Source organism: Hordeum vulgare, chromosome 7H (genome assembly GCF_904849725.1).
Source record: "Hordeum vulgare subsp. vulgare chromosome 7H, MorexV3_pseudomolecules_assembly, whole genome shotgun sequence".
NCBI classification, from domain to species: Eukaryota; Viridiplantae; Streptophyta; class Magnoliopsida; order Poales; family Poaceae; genus Hordeum; species Hordeum vulgare.
Genome location: NC_058524.1, coordinates 607733329 through 607752982, shown reverse-complemented (window position 1 = coordinate 607752982; position 19654 = coordinate 607733329). Strand labels below are relative to the sequence as shown.

General features: G+C 51.6%; 1 protein-coding gene across 1 annotated transcript; it reads left to right on the top strand.

Annotated features, from left to right (window-relative positions):
- The first annotated feature begins 12821 nt into the window (after window positions 1–12821).
- Window positions 12822–19381, top strand: LOC123409480 (disease resistance protein RGA5-like). The gene is made up of 3 exons (XM_045102368.1): window positions 12822–13684; window positions 16540–18594; window positions 19330–19381. The coding sequence occupies exons 1-3, from the start codon at window positions 12822–12824 to the stop codon at window positions 19379–19381; spliced, it is 2970 nt and encodes a 989-aa protein (XP_044958303.1).
- The last annotated feature ends 273 nt before the right edge of the window (window positions 19382–19654 follow it).

The window sequence follows — 19654 nt, the reverse complement described above, 5'->3', positions numbered from 1 at the left end:
GAACAAATCCTTATAAACGGAGTAGGTATGGGATGAGATGTCCTTTGGGCTTTCCAGGAGAACATCGCCATCCCAGAGGAAAGGAATGGCACATTTCCGCCTACGGCCACTAGAAATCGCCTGAAAGTAGGCAATGTTCGCATCCCCTTAAGGAGCCAGTTCTGGCCACCTCGACGCTGCCAGAACAACTCCTCGCTCTTGAAGATATCCATGAGTGAGGCCTCGAGGGAGTATCTCCTAATCCAGTCATCAGAGGACAGACCCAGCCCATTCGCCAGGTCATCCAACACCTTAATCTGATGCAGAAAGGCCCCTTTACGGGCCCGGAGGTCAGCGCCCAAGTTCGCCCCCCAGCCCTTCATGGCCTGACGAGCCAACTTAGCACAGTGATGCCATACATCCAACATAGAGAACAGACGAGGCGGGGACATGACCACCTCATGCCAACGGTCGCGAACCAGCTCGAAGAAACCTGGTTGCTCCAGCCAGAACGTGATGGGGAACGTTGCATGGGAAACAAAAAATTTCCTACGCACACGAAGACCTATCATGGTGATGTCCATCTACGGGTGGAGATTAGATCTATGTACCCTTGTAGATCGCACAGCGGGAAGCGTTAAGAAACGCGGTTGATGTAGTGGAACGTCTTCACGTCCCTCGAACCATCCCACGATCCGTCCCACGAACCGTCTCGCGATCCGTCCCACGATCTGTTCCAATCTAGCATCGAACGGACGACACCTCCGCGTTCAGCACATGTACAGCTCGACGATGATCTCGGCCTTCTTGATCCAGCAAGCAAGACGGAGAAGTAGATGAGTTCTCTGGCAGCATGATGGTGCGCCGGTGTTGGTGATGATCTATTACTGCAGGGCTCCGCCCAAGCTCCGCAAAAATCTAATCTGGAGGAAGAACTACGAGGTGTAGGTTTGAGTTGCACGTGGAAAAGTTGTCTCAAATCATCCCTAAACCTCTACTATATATAGGAGGAGCCAAGGGGTGGGGCAAAGCCCTAGGACGCCGACCAAGGAGGCCTCCTTGGGTCGGCCAACTTGGGGAAGGAAGGAGTCCTTGTCCAATCCCACTTGGGTTAGGACTCCTTCCTTATTTTCCCACCTCTTTTGGATTTTCCACTTTTGCCTCATGGGCTTTCCTTGGATGAATTTGTCAGTCCATTATACCTTATTGTACATCCAATAAACCCATGTGGACCCCTTGAGCGTGGTGGGCCCACCAAGTGGGCCCCCGGAATCCATTCGTCACTCCCGGTACACTGCCGGCAATGCCCAAAAACTTTCCGGAATCCAAACACCAACTTCCTATATATCAATCTTCGTTTCCAGACCATTCCGGAAACTCTTGTGACGTCTGTGATCTCATCCGGGACTCCGAACAACCTACGGTCACCAACACATATAACTCAACTATACTAAAACATCGTAGAACCTTAAGTGTGCAGACCCAGCGGGTTCGAGAACTATGTAGACATGACCCGAGACACTTCTCGGTCAATATCCAATAGAGGGACCTGGATGCCCATATTGGATCTTGCATATTCTACGAAGATCTTACTTGCCAAGGATTCATATAATCCTGTATGTCATTCCCTTTGTCCTTCGGTATGTTACTTGCCCGAGATTCGATCGTCGGTATCCGCATACCTATTTCAATCTCGTTACCAGCAAGTCTCTTTACTCGTTCTATAATACAAGATCCCGTGACTTACACTTAGTCACATTGCTTGCAAGGCTTGTGTGTGATGTTGTATTACCGAGTGGGCCCCGAGATACCTCTCCGTTACACGGAGTGACAAATCCCAGTCTTGATCCAAACTAACTCAACGGACTCCTTCGGAGATACCTACAGAGCACCTTTATAGTCACCCAGTTACGTTGCGACGTTTGATACACACAAGGTATTCCTCCGGTGCCAGTGAGTTATATGATCTCATAATCATAGGAATAAATACTTGACACACAGAAAACAATAGCAACAAAATGACACGATCAATATGCTACGTTCATAGTTTGGGTCTAGTTCATCACATGATTCTCCTAATGATGCGATCCCGTTATCAAGTGGCAACACTTGTCTATGGTCAGGAAACCGTGACCATCTTTGATCAACGAGCTAGTCAACTAGAGGCTTACTAGGGACAGTGTTTTGTCTATGTATCCACACATGTATTTGTGTTTCCAATCAATACAATTATAGCATGGATAATAAATGATTACCATGAACAAAGAAATATAATAATAACTAATTTATCATTGCCTCTAGGGCATATTTCCAACAGAACGTCTCAAAGCGGAAGCGACGGGGTCTGGGGGGGGGGAACCCTCCCCCGACGAGAAAATCAGGGGCGTATGGTCGGAGCCAATCCGAGTGACCGCCTTGAGGGAGCAGAGTGGGAACATCACTTCCCACTAAGCCGACACAAAGACCCGATCCAAGACACTCCGGATGGGGTCCGCCTGTTTATTCGACCACGTGCACCTAGCCACAACACAAGCTGTCTCAAGGAGCGCCAGGGTCAGCAATGCAGTCATTGAAGAGACGCATTCGGTCCCGATCCATATTAGGAGAGCTTTTATCAGAAGCCCACCTAATGAGGTTAAAGTCACCGGCCACCACCACCGGAGTGGTGCGCCTCTCCACCTTGTTTTTGAACTCGGCGAGGAAGTCAGCAGAGCGGCGATGGTCCGTCGGACCATAGACGATAATCACCTCCGAACTGAGGTGAACTCGTCGGTCAGTGACGGACATGCTCATGAAGAATTCCCCACGGTCCATATCCTCAACCGAGAAAGCATCCTCCCTTACCCCGAGCAGGATGCCCTAGAGTGGCCCGCAACAGGCAACCACTGCCAGGCAAACTGGTGACGGGAAAGCCTCTGGAGCTCATGCATGCTAAAATCCTAGCGAATCGTCTCGTGTAATCCCACTATGTCAATATGTTCTTGTCGCACATACTCAATGAGTTTCCGTCGCCGGCCAGTGAGGCCGAAGCCCCTGATGGTCCAACATAGGAGCTTCATTTAATCACCTTAGAGGAGTTCCTAGGCCCCACAAGTGGGGCCGAGCTAGCCTGCCCTTCAATCGCGGGTCGGGAGAGAACCTTAGACGGGCGGCCACGTCGCCCCCGCGGAGAGGGGGCAGCGGTGGCCCCCGGTCCGAGGGAGGCGGACCTGGAGCTAGAGCCACACACCTCGAGACGATGTTCAGTGGGATTGAGACGTGTGGGGGGACGTCCGCGTAGCACCCTCACCAAGGAGGGAACTGATAGGGATGTCCCAGCCATATTCACCATCGAGGGAGCCGCACCATCCCTGGTCTCTCTATGACTAGGGTCAGTGGGCTCAGGGGAGCTGGGTCCACCACGTGCAGCATGCTACTGCAACAAAAGACCTTCCAATGGCGCCAGAAATAGGCACGTCGACGGGACAATACTTGGCTTGATCTTTCTGCTGCGGCTACACCTTAAGGGACTTCCTAGGCAAGTATGCAAAGGATTTCCCCCGTGGCCTTGGAGCCTTGCTTTGCTGTTCCCTCGAAGCGGAAAGGGTGATGTAGCGTAGCGGTGGTAAGTATTTCCCTCAGTTTGAGAACCAAGGTATCAATCCAGTGGAGCAGTATCTCAAGATCCTTCACAATCACAAAAGCTTGCTCCCAACGCTATGAAGGGGTTGTCAATCCCTTATAGATTGTTTGCCAAGTGAGAACTGAAAGCAACAAAGTAACAAAGAAAAGTAAAAACGGAGATGTAAACGATGGATGTGAATAGACCCAGGGGCCGTAGTGTTTACTAGTGGCTTCTCTCACGAAAGCAAGTAGACGGTGCGTGAACAAATTACTGTCGAGCAATTGATAGAACCGCACAAAGTCGTGACGATATCTATGCAATGATTCTTTCTATAGGCATCACGTCCAAAACAAGTAGACCAATACTGCATGCATCTACTACTATTACTCCACACGTCGACCGCTATCCAGCATGCATCTAGTGTATTAAGTCCATAAGAACAGAGTAACGCCTTAAGCAAGATGACATGATGTAGAGGGATAATCTCAAACCAATGATAAAGCCCATCTTTTTACCCTTGATGGCAACTACTTGATGTGTGCCTTGTTGCCCCTACTGTCACTGGGAAAGGTCACCACATGGCAGAACCCAAAACCAAGCACTTCTCCCATTGCAAGAATCATAGATCTAGTTGACCAAACAAAACCCAAGACTCGGAGAGACTTACAAGGATATCAAATCATGCATATAAGAAATCAGCAAAGACTCAAATATATATCATAGATAATCTGATCACAAATCCACAATTCATCGGATCTCGACAAACACACCGCCAAAGAAGATTACATCGGATAGATCTCCATGAAGATCATGGAGAACTTTGTATTGAAGATCTGAGAGAGAGAAGAAGCCATCTAGCTACTAACTACGGACCCGTAGGTCTGAACTAAACTACTCACGAGTCATTGGAGGGGCGATGATGATGATGAAGAAGCCCTCCAACTCCAAAGTCCCCTCCGGCAGGGTGCCGGGAAGGGTCTCCAGATGTGATCTCGCGGGAACGGAAGCTTGCGGCGGCGGAAAAGTATTTTCGAGGCTCCCCTGATTTTTTACGGAATATTTAGGAATTTATAGGCCAAACACCTAGGTCAGGGGGCGGCCAGGGAGGCCACAAGCCTGCCCACCGCCGCCTCCCCTGGTGGCGGAGTGGGGGCTTGTGGGCTCCCTGGAGCCCACCTTGGCTGGCCCAAAGGCCCCCTGATCTTCTTCCGTTCGGGAAAAAATCATTTCGGGGTTTTTCTTCCATTTGGAATCCGTTCCAAAATCAGATCTGAAAAGAGTCAAAAACACGGAAAAAACAGGAACTGGCACTTGGCACTGAATTAATAAGTTAGTCCCAAAAATGATATAAAAGGTATATAAAACAACCAAAGAAGACAAGATAACAACGTGAAACCATGAAAAATTATAGATACGTTTGAGACGTATCACAGCACAGGCACAGGCTTCCGCCAGCGCCCCCTCAAGTTTCTCCTTGGCGCAAATAGCGAAAATCTGCTCCAGGATGGGCCCCTTCTCACCACGGAACACAATGCCACTATTGGTAGCCACTTCTGCCAAATGAGACACCGACTCGCAACCAAGAATAGAAAACCGAGAGCCAGAGCGAGAAGGAGCGGGAGGGGTGGGGGAGTTACCTCGGGACAGGTCGCGAGCAGCCGCGCGCAGGGTGGCCTTCTCCGGGATCGTAGGGACACGACCATCGAGGAGGAGCCGAGACTAGCTGAGACTCGCACTCTAGCGCGCTGACACCAACGAAGATGCCCCACCCTGAGCCTTGGGGCCGACTGCCGCAGGGGTCACAGCCGTCATGACCAGGTCCAAGGGCGGCGGCGGCTCCCGATCCGGGGACCCGAAGGCTGGAGAAGAGGGGGACCCCGACGAGCGCGAGTAGCAGACCACCCCCGCACGAGCGCGGCGATGATGAAGGGCACACCTCCATCCCCACACTCAGAACGTCCGCCTCCACGATCTCCAGGTGAGCCGCCGTGGTTGCGACAGGGGGAGGGCCGGCCATGACCACAGCCACAACCCCAGACGCCACCTGAGAAGTCAGACCGTCCTGACCGGAAGAGCCACCACCAGTAGAACCTGGGCTATGCCGGCCATCATACCAAGCCGAAGGAACCCCAACATCACCATCATCCTCCTCACAGAAGGAGCTCTCCCCACACGAGCCCCCATCGCCATCATGTCCCTCATCGCGAGGCATAGAGGCGGAGGGGGCCGGCCGGAGTCGCTCCTCAGGAACTGGAGACTCAAGCTCAAAGGTGAGGCGCCTTCCCTTGGTGCCGAAATAGAATCTAAGGGACAGGCCATCAATCTTTGACGAGCGGGGCAGAGGATCTCGATGCGGACGGGGCCATCATCCTCGAAGGACACCAAGTCTGCGGTCACCAGCTTGCCCACCGGCTCAGAGATCGCCTTGAGGATGTGTGCCAGCTTGACTTCCCGCGGTGCTGACCCGCCACCTCTAGGCAAGCCATAGACAAGGACCCACACCTTCTCCAAAGGGGACACGGGATCAGGCTCCGTTGCCGCCGCATGGATGGAGATCTGGAACTGGTTCATGGGGCAGCGGATGAAATCGTGAGAAAACACCCGGAGCAACTCAGCAGAGGGGAAGGGGACCGAGAAGACGAGGGGAGCCATCTCGGTCACCTCCCAAGCGAAGTCGGAGCCGCGGAAGTCGCCGATGTAAGCAGCGAGCTTGGCCTGGATGAGGTTGGCCGGGATCACCACCCCCTGCGGCAAGACCTGCTCGGGGGCCAGAGTGACTGTCGCCAGGTGCGGCCAAACCGCCTCTTCCTCAATCTCAGCATCCACATAGTAGAAACTACCCCCTCCCTCAGTACCGTACCCAAGGTAGGCAAAGGTCGTGGGGCATCGCGGAGGGGCCACACACTCCAAGCGGAAGTGACCCGCACATCCATAGTTGATGCACATCGTCTTGTCGCGAGTCTGTTGGCGGCCAACCCGAGAAGGGATCTCCGGAGCCGTCTGCTCAGGAGCCCCAGATGGAGCAGGTCCGAAGGCCACCCCAGGGACCGCCATCGCCGCCTTCTTCTTCTTGGACTTATTTTTCTTTCTAAGCAGTGCCGGCATCATAGGGGCCTCCGCAACCGACGCCCAGGGGATCTCAGCCCGGGAGGCGAAGCATCCCGGCGCCAGGCTAGGCCATCCGCCCGAGGGGAATGCCGGTCATCCCGACGGCCCACTTCACAAGAGAGTCGCCGGTCTCCATCACGCACACGGGCAGGAGCACGGGACCCATGAGCCCCATCATCCCAGTGCTCCCCACGCGCAGACTCTCCCCGGCCCCGGCGCCAGTCATAATCCGATGGCCGGGATGCCGAAGCCCGAGCAGTCAGTGCCCGGGGAGCCGGGGGCTCCCTGTCCCGAGCATCCGCAGGAAGGCGGGCGGCCAACTCCGCCCGGAGCGCGCCCTCCCTGTCAACGTCGGCCTGCCGCAGTCGTTCGGCCTCCCGACGACGAGCATCACCTGGCGAACCTAGGAGCATGAGACGAGGATCGCTGGCCGGGTGACGGGGAGGAGGGGGCAGCGAAGCGAGGTGCTCGGGTAGTATTCCGGGGACCGCGCCGGGCGTAGAGCCTCGCCCCGGCTGGAGCGGGGTCGTGCACCGGCAACACCAGCAGCAGGACGGGAGGAGGAGCTGTCGGCCGCATGACGAGGGGCGGACCCTGATGGCAGGGGGCGTTTCGGGCGTGCCAGCCCGTCCCCGGCGACACGATTCATCAACGCGGTGGCGGGGACACGGAGGTGGCAGGGAGGGAATCGGGGCGACGGGACGAGAGCTCGAGCGGACGAGGAGCCGGCGGCGCTATCTGCGAATGGGAGACGGACGAGGCAAACCTACCTCGTCGCCTCACCTCATCACGCGTGGCAGGCCATCCGGCCCACGGGCCGGGACCTCCACGGTGGATCCAAATCCACCTGGTAGGGTCCTCATGGGCCAGGCCCCAGTCACGGTTGGCTGAGCCCACCGCCAGCTGCGCCCGTTGAATGGCCTCCGCCACTTCATGGGCTGAGAAAGTACCCAGCCCAGCACCAAGCGACCCACTAGGGCGACGACCTGTCCAGTCGGCAGCCGCCCCCTTCGTAGCGCTAGGGTCCAAGCCCCGCATCCGCGCATACCTCGCAGGACCGGACCATGGCACGCACGCCGCCGACGCGGTCTGGCACGGCGGGCCGTCCACCCGCAGCACACCGCCGGCCCGGGAACCGGGCGCCACCACGGGGGATAGCCTGGGCTGCGTGGCGGGTCGGGCCACGGCGGGAGAGGGGCGAGGCACGCTGTCCTGAGGGCAAGGCGACCGCCGGGCAGACAGGCCGCTCCGATGTGCCGCCGCCGATTTCCCCCATCGCCGGGCAGGGCGGGCCGCCGCTCAGAACACCGCGGTGCCAGCAAGACCGGGAGCTCCACCAGATCCCCTCTCCTCCTCCTCCACCCAATGAGCCCACGAAGTCGACGAGCGTGAGAAGCAGAGGGTAGGCCCGCCGCTCCCTGCCGTGGCCACCGCCGGAGCCGCGCCGGCAAGCGAGGAGGAACTGCGCTCGAGCCAGGCTCCCTTCACAAGTTTGAAATCGCGTGCCGGTGTTCAGGTTTCAGTTACTAACTGTGGCCGATTAATTCATTCTTATGATAAGTATTTTTGGACGGAGGAAGTATTTGGCTGTACTAGAATTTGACCACGCGACCTCACATCATTGACGTTGGGTAGCAGAAGCAAAAAAAATACCATCATTCCGTTGATAGTTATCTTAGAGCCCAATCGTTACATATTTGCTCTCTGCCCATCCTGACCTAGCAATTTTTTCAAACCATCCAGACTTGCAACGCGGATCGAGGTAACCGGTGCCGGTGCCGGCGGCTGTGGTACTTCCAGCCGCCACCTCTTTTTCTTTGTCACTAATGTCCAAGAGCTTGGAATGAAATCCGGCAAAGTTATGCCAGGAAAACATACCTTAGAAATCGGCCCTTTCCATGGCTTGATTTTCGTCGGCACCTTCCTCCGAGTTGTTGCTCGATCATCGATCCCCTTGATGTCTCCGTTGTGCGACAGAAGGATCACATCTGTCGTCGACCAGAGTTTGGACGATCTCTGAAGCCAAGTCATCCCGATCTTCATCAACTCCTTCATCGTCATCAGCACCGGCTAGGACTCAAAACCGGCCTCCGAAACGCCGGTGATCCCCTGTACCTTGCAGGGCCATCGTCGTTGAGGTAAGATCAATGAACTCCTCTGGTAAGCCGCTAAGAGGTTGATCCTGTGGCGATTGGATCTCCCCCAGGGGTGAGAAGGAAATGTCGATCACCATCCGACCTGCCACTGCAACTGATTCCTCCTCTCCCAGATACCTGTCTGCCAAAATGTAATCATCGGAGTCCCTTACCTTGGCGGACGGCAGCGGATCAGCTCTAATCCCCTTGTTCCATATCGACAATGACACGGCTGAGTCCTACATATATATGGACTATGACACGTAAAATCAACTAGGTATCTAATATCTCCCCAATTTTTTTAATAATAAAGCAGTTAGTGCTTCGTACGTCGTCGAGGTAGTTTTGCAAAAAAAGCCCTCGAGATTTTAGACGTTCAACCCGCAGTCCCTGGTTAAGTGGCACTCTAGAAAAACGTTTCATGTTTGCGTAAAACCCCTTGCAATTGTTAGAAAATATGCCAGCAACCCTTATCTCTTATTGGACTCGCTCACCACCGCGCGTCTACATCGGGCGTGCGCCTCGCTTGCCGCCGCCGCGGGCAGGAGCGTCGCCATGTCGCGACGGGCGTTCGTTGCGGCCCACGTGAGCGAGGGGAGGGACGGGGGCACTGGTCGCAGCAGAGGACGGGGGCGTCGGCGACTGAGGCGACGAGTCCGAGGCATGCATAGACAAGGATCCAAAGGGTGAGCCGCCGTGGCGCGTGCGCAGGGTGTGGCGGGTGTTCGCCAATGGACGGCAGGTGGCCGCGTCGGCGCCCGTCGAGGTGCTCGCGTGGCCGAGCCGGTCGCGTGGGTCACGTCCGTCGACGACCACGAGGCAAAATAGCCTCCTGCTTTGACTCAATTGGCTCGGCTGCATACCTTCGGTAAGAAAAAATAGAGATGCAGATGGAATGAAGAACGAATGCAAAAAAAGGAGTCCTGGTCGCCGTGGTCGCCGTCGTAGCATCTGCCGTCACCACACCCGCCCGTCGGAGCAACGTCTCGGCCGCCGCAGCGGCGGTCCACGCATAGTGCGCCTCACGCGAGGCTCACTGCGTGCCCCTGCTCATAGCGGAAGGAAGATGGGAAGAAGAAGAAAGAGGTTTGTTGCCTCCACACCTGTGGGGCGGCATGCGAAGGGGCCTTGAAGCAGTTTCCCTATGGACAGAGAGAAAGAAAGGGAATCAGGAGTGTGGGGAGAAGAAGACGGCGTGGTGAGAGGCGAGGATGAGGCCGGCTCAGAAGATAAGATTGGAGAGATAAAGAGTGGTGTGTGTTGTCCTGCACCGAACAACACAAGCGGGATGGACACGAAAGCACTCACCTGGATATGATTAGATTAGCTAGAAAGATTAAAGAAAGAAGCAGAATGAACTAGGGAGGAACACACTCAAGGTACTCCTGTGTGCAGCATCCACCGTGTTGTATGCCGGATGGGATGCGACGCTGTCAGGTATCCGTGATGTGATGCTCGCGGAGCTGCAGTAGTAGCTGAGGCAGAGGGGCATGTCCGCGTTGCCATGAAGCATCTTCGGGGGCCACCGGAGCTGTAATGAAGCATGCGCGGGTCATTGAAGCTCCGCCCAGATTTCAATGAAGTAGCACCGGAGCTATAGTGAAACAACACAGGAGTTGCAATGGAACGCCAGAGCGGTTGTTGAAGCTCTTGCTAGAGCTGCAATGAAGCTTCACGCGGCGGCGGCGACACACCCATTGTTGCCATGGAGCAGCCGTGGTGGCTCGTGGTGCTTCGACGCAGAGGTCGCTGACAGCTTTGGGAGCTGCGTGCGCTCCTCGACGTGGGTGTGATGACGGTGTGTCGATGCTGCACTCACTGGTTTCCTTTCGCATCACCGTCGTTGCTGGAGTGGTGGGTGTTCCAACAGCTAGGGTACCTGTGGATGCAAGACGACAGGAGGAGGACATAAGGGTTGACTTGCACTGATCAAACTGGCCAGATGCACCTAATCGAACGGCTGGCTAGGCGGATGATTTTCTAGAGAAACCATCCGGCTGATTCGTAGCAGCCGCCTTTGCCTAAAGCTAATCGGATCAAGATTATTCCTAAGAATTTCTCTCTACTCATTTTGTTTTTGAATCTTGGCTTGTTGACGATTCATTCCTTGTTGAGTCATCCGCTCGCACCATGACAAATCAAATTGTTGGCTAGATTATTTCCAACAATCTTCCCTTTAATTTTGACTGGGCGAATTTATGGATCGCCTTACATATGTCTTTGGACTACCCAACCTCGCTATAAACCTTGTGGAATACACCACCATGAACTTCACCATCCACACATGTTGGCTCCTTGCAGATCGCACCATCCTGTGCACTACATGCATTCCAGCCTCATGTAGGGACATGATCTCATTGAACACTCATCTTCACAGGTTTAAAGAATCCACATACTTGATTTCATCCTCCCGTCGAGACACACAGATGTCTTGAACGCACTTTATCTTCAACGGATCCTCACAAAGATGAGCATGGACACAACAATAACGACTCACAAACCTGACGCTGACCGAACGTGGTAACTCGCACGACTCCTTGAAAAAAAATCAAATTTTCACAAACAATGATCTTGATGACTTTTTTGACACCGCACCTTGGCACAACAACATCAATGAACGATCACGTTTCACCATCTTTCCGACGACAATCCGTCGTCTTCCTCCATTCGCTCATCAAACGATGATCGCCCTGATTCTTCTTGTCGCTACATCACCCAGCGACTTCATTGCCTACATCGAGCCGCTAGTATAGGTCACCAACCCGGGGAAGTGCAACTTCAAAATGAAAGCTACAGACCTAGCTTGCTCTAGATACCAATTATTGAAATTCACCCTCAGGATCAATCACATCAAGAGCACACACACAAAAAACTGATAACCTAGGACCCCAAAAGCTACAAGGACACAACCAAAGGCAAAATCTACTAGGACACGGCTGAGTACTACACATATAGGAGTTACATGCACGGAGCCATCATTTCTGTATCAGGTCTTACGAAAAACCACCACTTTGCGTTTGGTGACATCATGTTCGTCAGAGCCGGGACACACCCAACGCCAGCGTGCAGCAGCTCGGCGATGGCACCCAGCATGGCATGGTGCGTGCAGCAGCTCGTCGATGGCACCCAGCATGGCATGCTGCGTGCAGCTCGGATAGGGCATCTCGACGCGGGGTAGGTGCGCAACCGCAGTGGCAGCTAGGAGCGGAGGCGCGGCAGTGGAAGTAGCAATCTCGACGAAGAGCTGTGCAACGAGGTGCGCGGGGTAGGGCGCGAGCGCAGAGCGCGCCACCGCTCCCTGGTCTCCCCACTGCGCCAACATGAACATGGGCAACAGCAAGAGAGGTGGTGCATGCCAGGTGTCTGATGAAATGCCTCAAAGAGAAGAGAAGAGAAGAGAAGAGAAGAGGAGGGAGAGGAAAAGGAGAATGAGGAGGAAGCCGAACAACAAGACAATGTGTACGTACCTCTTGTTTTTCTGCCAGATTAGGGATGTCACTAAAGCGCTGGGCATCTACCCTCAGTGTTTTTCGCTAACCGTGACACGAAAATAGTGGTTCTGTGCATTTAACTCTACCTGTAGCTGGACTATGATACCTAGAATTATTCCGTATCTAAATTCAAACTAATGCAACTAATTAGCACTTGCCTCGAACTAGTTAGATTGAGATTATTCCTAACAGTCTCTCCCTTTCTTGACAATTTGTCCTCGGTGCTTCTTCGATCTTGGCTTGTTCACGATTAATCCGTTGGTGGATAGTTGGCTTTCTAGAATACTCCCTCTGTAGGACCCAAATTCGTGCCCGTGGCTGGGTTGTACATTCACTCCATTAGCCAAGTGATCTAGGCTCACTTTCCTCATAATACTTATAGTTGGGAGTATTTGTATTGGTGCTCCTCAACAACAAGTATTTAGGTATACAAGGAGTACTATGCAGGATACTTTTGTTTGTTAGTTGATTGTACTTTTGTTTGTTTGCTTGTGTTTAGATGTTATGACAGCTCAAGATAGAGACAGAGGCGGAGTCAGGGAAACAGATGGGCTTATCAGTGCTTCACTGGGCGCCATGAGACCCCTTGTTGGGAAGCTGGACATGCTCCTGCTAGCTCCTCCTCATGGATGTTCATCCAAGAATGTCGTGGACGGGATGCGCCTCCTGAGAGACGACGTTAAGAAGATAAGCTCCTACCTAGATGACCTGACAGAGCTGACGGACCCTCCCCTGAGAGCCAAGTGCTGGATGAATGAGGTGCGTGACCTGTCCTATGACATGGAGGATTACATCGACGGCTTAATATTTGGGCAGCCTGAAGATCCGTCTCTTGTTCCCAACAACATCAAGATCACCAGGTCCATACACAATATGTCCAGACATGTCAAGGCTCCCAAGACTCAGGTTATTATTGAAGAAATGCTGTCAGAATTCAGGATGTATATCCAGGAGACGATTGAACGCCACCAGAGGTACTTTCTCCATTATTGCAGCACCTTGAGGCATAGCTGTGCACCCCTTGGCCCTATGCATCTTCCAACTACATATGAAGAGAGTGAAGACATAGTAATCGATGGCCGGATGAATGAATTTATCAACTCAGTGGCTAACGACAGGGACCAGCAACTCAAGGTGGTATGTGTTCTTGGATCGACTTGTCTTGGTAAAACCACACTCGCGAAAGTGTTGTACAAAAAAATTGGTAAGAATTACAGTTGTCGGGCTTTCGTTCGGGTGTCCAAGAAACCTGATATGAGAAGAGTTTTCCATGACATGTTGTTGCAACTCCAGCGGAAGGATCCCTCACGAGACTGTAAGGAAGTTGACCTCATTGATAAGATCAAAGAATTTCTCCAAGATAAAAGGTACTTTTGTTTGTCTTTTTTTTTGGAAAAGGAGGTTAAGACCCCCGACATCTACATCAATCGATGCATACATCCATCTTTATTACTTATTCAACAAAGGTCTGATAAGAACATACATCAAGCCACCCGAAGGCCCAGTCACACCTTTTTTTTAGAAAAGGAGGCATAGCCCCGGCCTCATCGAGAGATGCATGCAACCATATATTAAAATCAAAACCAGGTCTAAACAAAGTACATCAAGGTCTAGCAAAGAGTAAATAAAAAGATAGAAGGCGTCTGTCGCGCCACAACCGGAGATGATAATAGGCCTAGATGACTAAACACCTATCCTATTAATATCTCGCCATCCAAAACCGGTTGAAGATACCCTGAGCTACCATCTCTCATCGGACACACCTAGTAACCAAAGGCTCCCTGACTTCCATAGGAGGGAGTAATGGCCACGTGCAGATCAAGGCAGTAGCCCTGAAGGTAACCTGCAAAAAGGGAATATCGCGTTGTCTGTTAAACACTAAGTCATTTCTGCAATTCCATGCAGCCCAAAATAGTGCACATGATCCTACTCGAATAAGTTTAGCAGTTTGAACATCAACCCCTGTAACTTGAGCTAAGGTCTTGTTTTGTAGGTACTTGTTCGTCAGAATCTGTATCCACATACCTTCTGTTTTCATAGATAGTCTAAACAACCATTTACTGAGTAGACATCTATTTTTGGTCTCTAAATTTTCGATCCCTAAACCCGCTTGCTCTTTAGGTCTACAAATGAAGTCCCATCTAGTGAGCCTATACTTGGTCCTGACCTCATCACTCTGCCAGAAAAACCGAGATCGATAGAAATCCAACCTTTTTCGCACCCCGGCAGGTACTTCGAAAAAGGACAAGAAAAACATAGGCATGCTTGATAATACTGAATTAACAAGTACCAACCATCCTTCATAGGATAAAAGCTTGCCTTTCCAGCAGCTTAATTTTTTTCAAATCGATTGTCGATGCATTTTTATTCCTTATTTGATAATTTTCGGTGATGAATAAGAATCCCTAAATACGTGAAAGGTAAATTCCCACTTGCACAACCAAACAATTGATTATAAGTGTGTTGTTCAGTTTTGGCCTGTCCAAAACAAAACAATTCACTTTTATTTAAATTAATCTTCAGCCCAGATAGCTGCTCAAATAAGCATAAGATGAGTCTCATATTTCCGTCTTTGTTAAGATCATGCTCCATAAAAAGAATAGTGTCATAGCATACTGTAGAATAGAGACACCCCATCAACAAGATGCGGGATTAGTCCCCCTACAAGGTCCCAGTCACACCTACAAAATGCGATAATGTGCAGTGCTCTCACTCCCAATATCTAAAACCGGTGTCGTCGCTGATCCATTCACATAACATATCGGAACTAACAGCGGATGCAGCAGACCTAAAGCGTACACCACACGCACATGTTTTAGAAGCCGCCATCATCATCGAACCGCTGACCCATCTCCCATCTTCAGGAGAGAAATCCGCATCATCCATGCCAGTCCGGCCATCCGTCGAAGCCACCACGGCGCTCAACGGTGCCACCTTCCTACGCTGATTCATCCAGACGTGAAGATTCTGTAAGATCTGTCGTGCGTAGCACCTACCGAACATGCATGACAAAGCGTAGCACCTGTCGGCCAGGCATGACCTGACATCACCACCGAAGCTTCGTGTAGGACGAAGACGCTCCGCCTCCTGCCTCTGTCTTCCAGCGCTTCTCGACAAATGATGCTCCATATAGAGGAACGACACCGCAATGCCGCCATCGTCTGATCTGGAAACCAGATCCTAGGGTTTCCCCTGGAGCAGCACGAGTGGATCGACCTCCCTGCGCTCATCCATCGAGATGCGAAGACTCTGTAAGATCTGTCATGCGTAGCACCTGCCGAACAGGCATGACAAAGCGTAGCATCTGTCGGCCAGGCATGACCTGACATCACCATCGAAGCTCCGTGCAGGACGAAGACTCTCCACCTCCTGCCTCTGTCTTCCAGCGCTGCTCCACAAATGATGCTCCCTAGAGAGAAACGACGTCGCAATGCCACCATCGTCCGATCTAGAAAACCAGATCCTAGGGTTTCCCCTGGAGCAGCACGAGTGGATCGATAGTAGTTACAGGACGATGTCTTCATCAAGGTAACGGTGCAGAACGCCGCCATCGTTCGTCGTCGGCTCGGTTTTCACCGGCAACTATGTCTCCCCGACTCGCAGCCAGTACCGAATCCTGCGATGAGCCCGGTCACGGGATCCCAAGATCCGCCGTCACCGGTGCCGCCACAAAGACCCACCACCTGGCCCGTCATCCCCGGCGGAGGGGACGCCGCCACCACCATGTTCGGATCCGGATTAGCCATCGCCGCAGCCACCGCCAAGACCGGATCGGGACTGAACGCCGCCGCTGCCACCGCCATCGGCCACGCCTAGCTCGACCTTCATCTTCTAGCCACGTCCAGCCGACCGGCACACCGCGCCCAGCCAATCTCCATCCACACCGCGACGCACCGCCGCCGGGAGCTGTTGCGCCGCCGTGCCTTGGATCTGCATGGTATCGTCACCGAAGCCACCGTGCCGCGCAGCACGACATCAAACGAGGAGAAGGGAAATCCCCGCCGCCGCCTACGCCGACCGGATCGGCGGTGCCGGCCAGGGTTTGCCCGGCCACGTCCTTAGGCAGCGGCGAGGAAGGAGGGAGGGAGAGGAGGCTGCTGGAGGTGGCGGCTGGTGAGCCCTCCCCGTCGCCCACGGGAGCGACGTCTTGTTATTTGAACCACATCCTCCTTTTAAGAAAAATGTTATTTAAACCATATTGAGTTAAACTATTTATTTGCAGGTATTTAATTATCATTGATGATGTATGGGCTGCATCAGTATGGGATATTATTAATCATTCTTTTCCGAAGAGTAATCAAGGCAGCAGAATAATAGCAACTACACAAGTCGAAGATGTTGCATTAACATGTTGCTGTTATCAGTCAGAGTATGTTTTTGAGATGAAACGCCTGGATGATGACCACTCCAGAAAGATTTTCTATAATAGAGTTTTTGGGTCTCAAAGTGATTGCCCTGAGCACTTCAAAGAAGTTTTAAATGAAATTATTGAATTATGTGATGGCTTGCCTTTTGCCATAATCAACATAGCTAGTCTTTTAGCAAGCCAGCCTGCCTTGTCAACTAATCTATTGAAGTACATCCATCAGTCATTAAGCTCTTGTTTCTCGGCATCAGAAAGAATGAGACAATCACTAAATCTTAGCTTCAATAATCTTCCTAAGTATTTGAAGACATGCTTGCTATATCTTATTATGTATCCACTGGGATATACATTCTGCAATGATGATTTGGTGAAGCTATGGGTGGCAGAAGGATTTATCATTACAACAGAAGGGAAAGACATGGTGAAAGTTGCACAGCACTATCTCGATCAACTTATTTGCAGAAGATTAATCAATCCTATATGTATCAACTACAACAATGAGGTCTTGTCCTGTGCAGTTCATGATGTGGTATATGATCTTATTGCATGCAAGTCTGCAGAGGAGAACTTCATTGTGGCAATAGACTACAGTCAAAAGAACGTGTTACTTTCTCATAAGGTCCGTCGATTATCTCTCTTTTCTGGTGATGCAAGATATGCCAGGACACCCATAAACATCAGGAAATCTCAAGTTCGGTCACTTGTTTATTTTGGATTATCTGACTGTATGCCTTGTATCAGAGAGTTCAAGCTTCTTCGCGTTCTAAACCTTCAACTATCCTTCCATGGTAGCACTTATGAGACGGTAGAACTCAATGGGATTTCAGAACTGTTTCAACTGAGATATTTGAAGATTGCATGTTGTCGCCCCATAATGCTACCAAAGCATGGGTTGCGATATTTGGAAACACTGGATATTGCGGATGCGATAATTGCTTTTGTACCATGGGATATCCATTTCCCACACCTGCTGAATTTGCACCTCAACGTTCCAGTTCCTGTAAACCTGCTGGATTGTTCTGGCAAAACGAGGTCTGTTAGTCTGGCTCTCGCAAGACGTGGTAATCTGAACTACCTGCAGGATCTTCATCTTACCATTCCTTCTACACCTATTGTCCATGATCTTGAGAAAAGTATGGAAACTCTGGGGTATATAATTGGAGGCGGAGAGCATGTCGACCTAAAATCTGTAGTAGTAGCTCATGGCTCCTCAGTTAAAAATGGTGTGGTTGTTGCCGCTTCAGATGTAATCATCTCCTGGCCAGATGGCTTGATACCTCCACCCCATCTCGAGAGATTTGAATTCTCGTCGCGCACCTGCATCATATTTTCGCGAATTCCTGTGTGGGTTGGAAAACTGGCCAACTTATGCATTTTAAAAATTGCAGTGATGGAACTTGAGATGGGTTGTGTTTATAATATCAGCAGATTGCCTGCCCTTACTGCTCTGTCGTTGCATGTGGAGAGAATGCCTGATGACAAGATCATCTTTGGCAGGGTGTGTTTTTCAGTTCTCAAGCACTTCAAGTTGAGGTTCACGAGCGGTATAGCTTGGCTAAAATTTGAGGAAGACGCAATGCCTAATCTATTGAAGCTGAAATTAGTTTTCAATGCCATCCCCCAGATGGACCAATACGAACATGGTATTATCAGCATCGAGCATATGCCAAGCCTCAGAGAAATCTCTGTGAAATTTAGGGGTAGAACTGCTGGTCGAGAGTATGCCTTGATTAGTAATCATGAGAGCAATCCTAGAATCATGAAACAATATGTGGCTTATAATTCCAGTGGTGGCAAAAGTAGAAATCTCAAACAACAGACATGTGAGATTCGTGAGGAAGAACGAGATGAGATTGTGGAGGAAGAAAGAGATGAATACGATAAGGAATTGAAGAGACCATCTGACAAAAGGTACTTCCACTGTTCTTGTAAAATTAGAAAATATATCTGTACTTCGACGTAGATTTTTCAATTAACATGGCTTTATTCTGATGTTCTAACGGAGCTAAATGTTGGTTGTAATCAGGATTCCAGGATCTGCTGGGTCCTCTTCCCGATCATATGTTCGAGGTATATTTTAATTTCAGCTCGTGCTATTTTTCTTTAGAAAATTAAAGCTTTATAACCACCCGCATCTGCATCTACTATTCATTTCAACTGCTCACTGAAGACAAGTAGTTCATCCTAACTGATTTTTTAGAGACACATCCAAACTTTATTATGATAATCACAGAGAATTTTACGTAGTTTGGAGATTCCAAAAACGGCACATGGCGGCCTGGGCTTAAATCTAAAGAGTGTTGGGCAAATAAGCTGCGGCGGCGATCCGGTCGCGTGGGGCGCGTGTATGGGCGCGCGCTGGACCTGACGGGCGCATCGGGTCCGCGAGTGTGAGTATATGTGTGCGTGTGTGTGGTCCACGGGGTGCTCGTGCAGGAAAACACCGTGCATGTGTGTGTGTCTGTTAGAGACCAGGTCCAAGGGGAGCGTGGCGATCGGGAGGGCTCGGTGTGTCGCGCGCGTTGCGGGCGCGTGCGGAGGACACGGCCAGAGCGAGCCAGGTCGTGGGCACGAGCAGAGAGGGGCATGGGGATCGTGTCCAGCGTATGCTTGAGTATAAAACCCGTGTGTTGGTCGTTGTACCAGTGTGGTGGAGTTCGAGCTCGCCGGAAATACATATGAGTCGTTCGTGCGGTAAGGTGTTCGTGCACGTGAAAATCTCGTGTGTTGCCTTTCTCTCATTTATTTGTTGTCTCCGATGATCGTCGTGCTCCGGTGGTTAGGCTAGATACCAACAATTGGTATCAGAGGGAGGTTTGTGAGGGAGATCGCCGGCCATGGCTCTCACCCCGTAAGTCGGCGGCTCGGGTGGCTTGGTGTTGAAGCCGGTACATGTGGTCACGGGGAAGAATTACACTACCTGGGCGATCAAGGTGGAAGCCGATATGGATGCCGCCGCGCTGTGGGAGGC

Bases quoted from the DNA above. Each gene is read 5' to 3' on its own strand.
- LOC123409480 (XM_045102368.1), top strand. From the start codon at position 12,822: ATGACAGCTCAAGATAGAGACAGAGGCGGAGTCAGGGAAACAGATGGG. The intron at 13,685-16,539 runs GTACTTTTGTTT...ATTTATTTGCAG, and splicing joins GAATTTCTCCAAGATAAAAG to GTATTTAATTATCATTGATG. The intron at 18,595-19,329 runs GTACTTCCACTG...TCGTTGTACCAG, and splicing joins AAGAGACCATCTGACAAAAG to TGTGGTGGAGTTCGAGCTCG.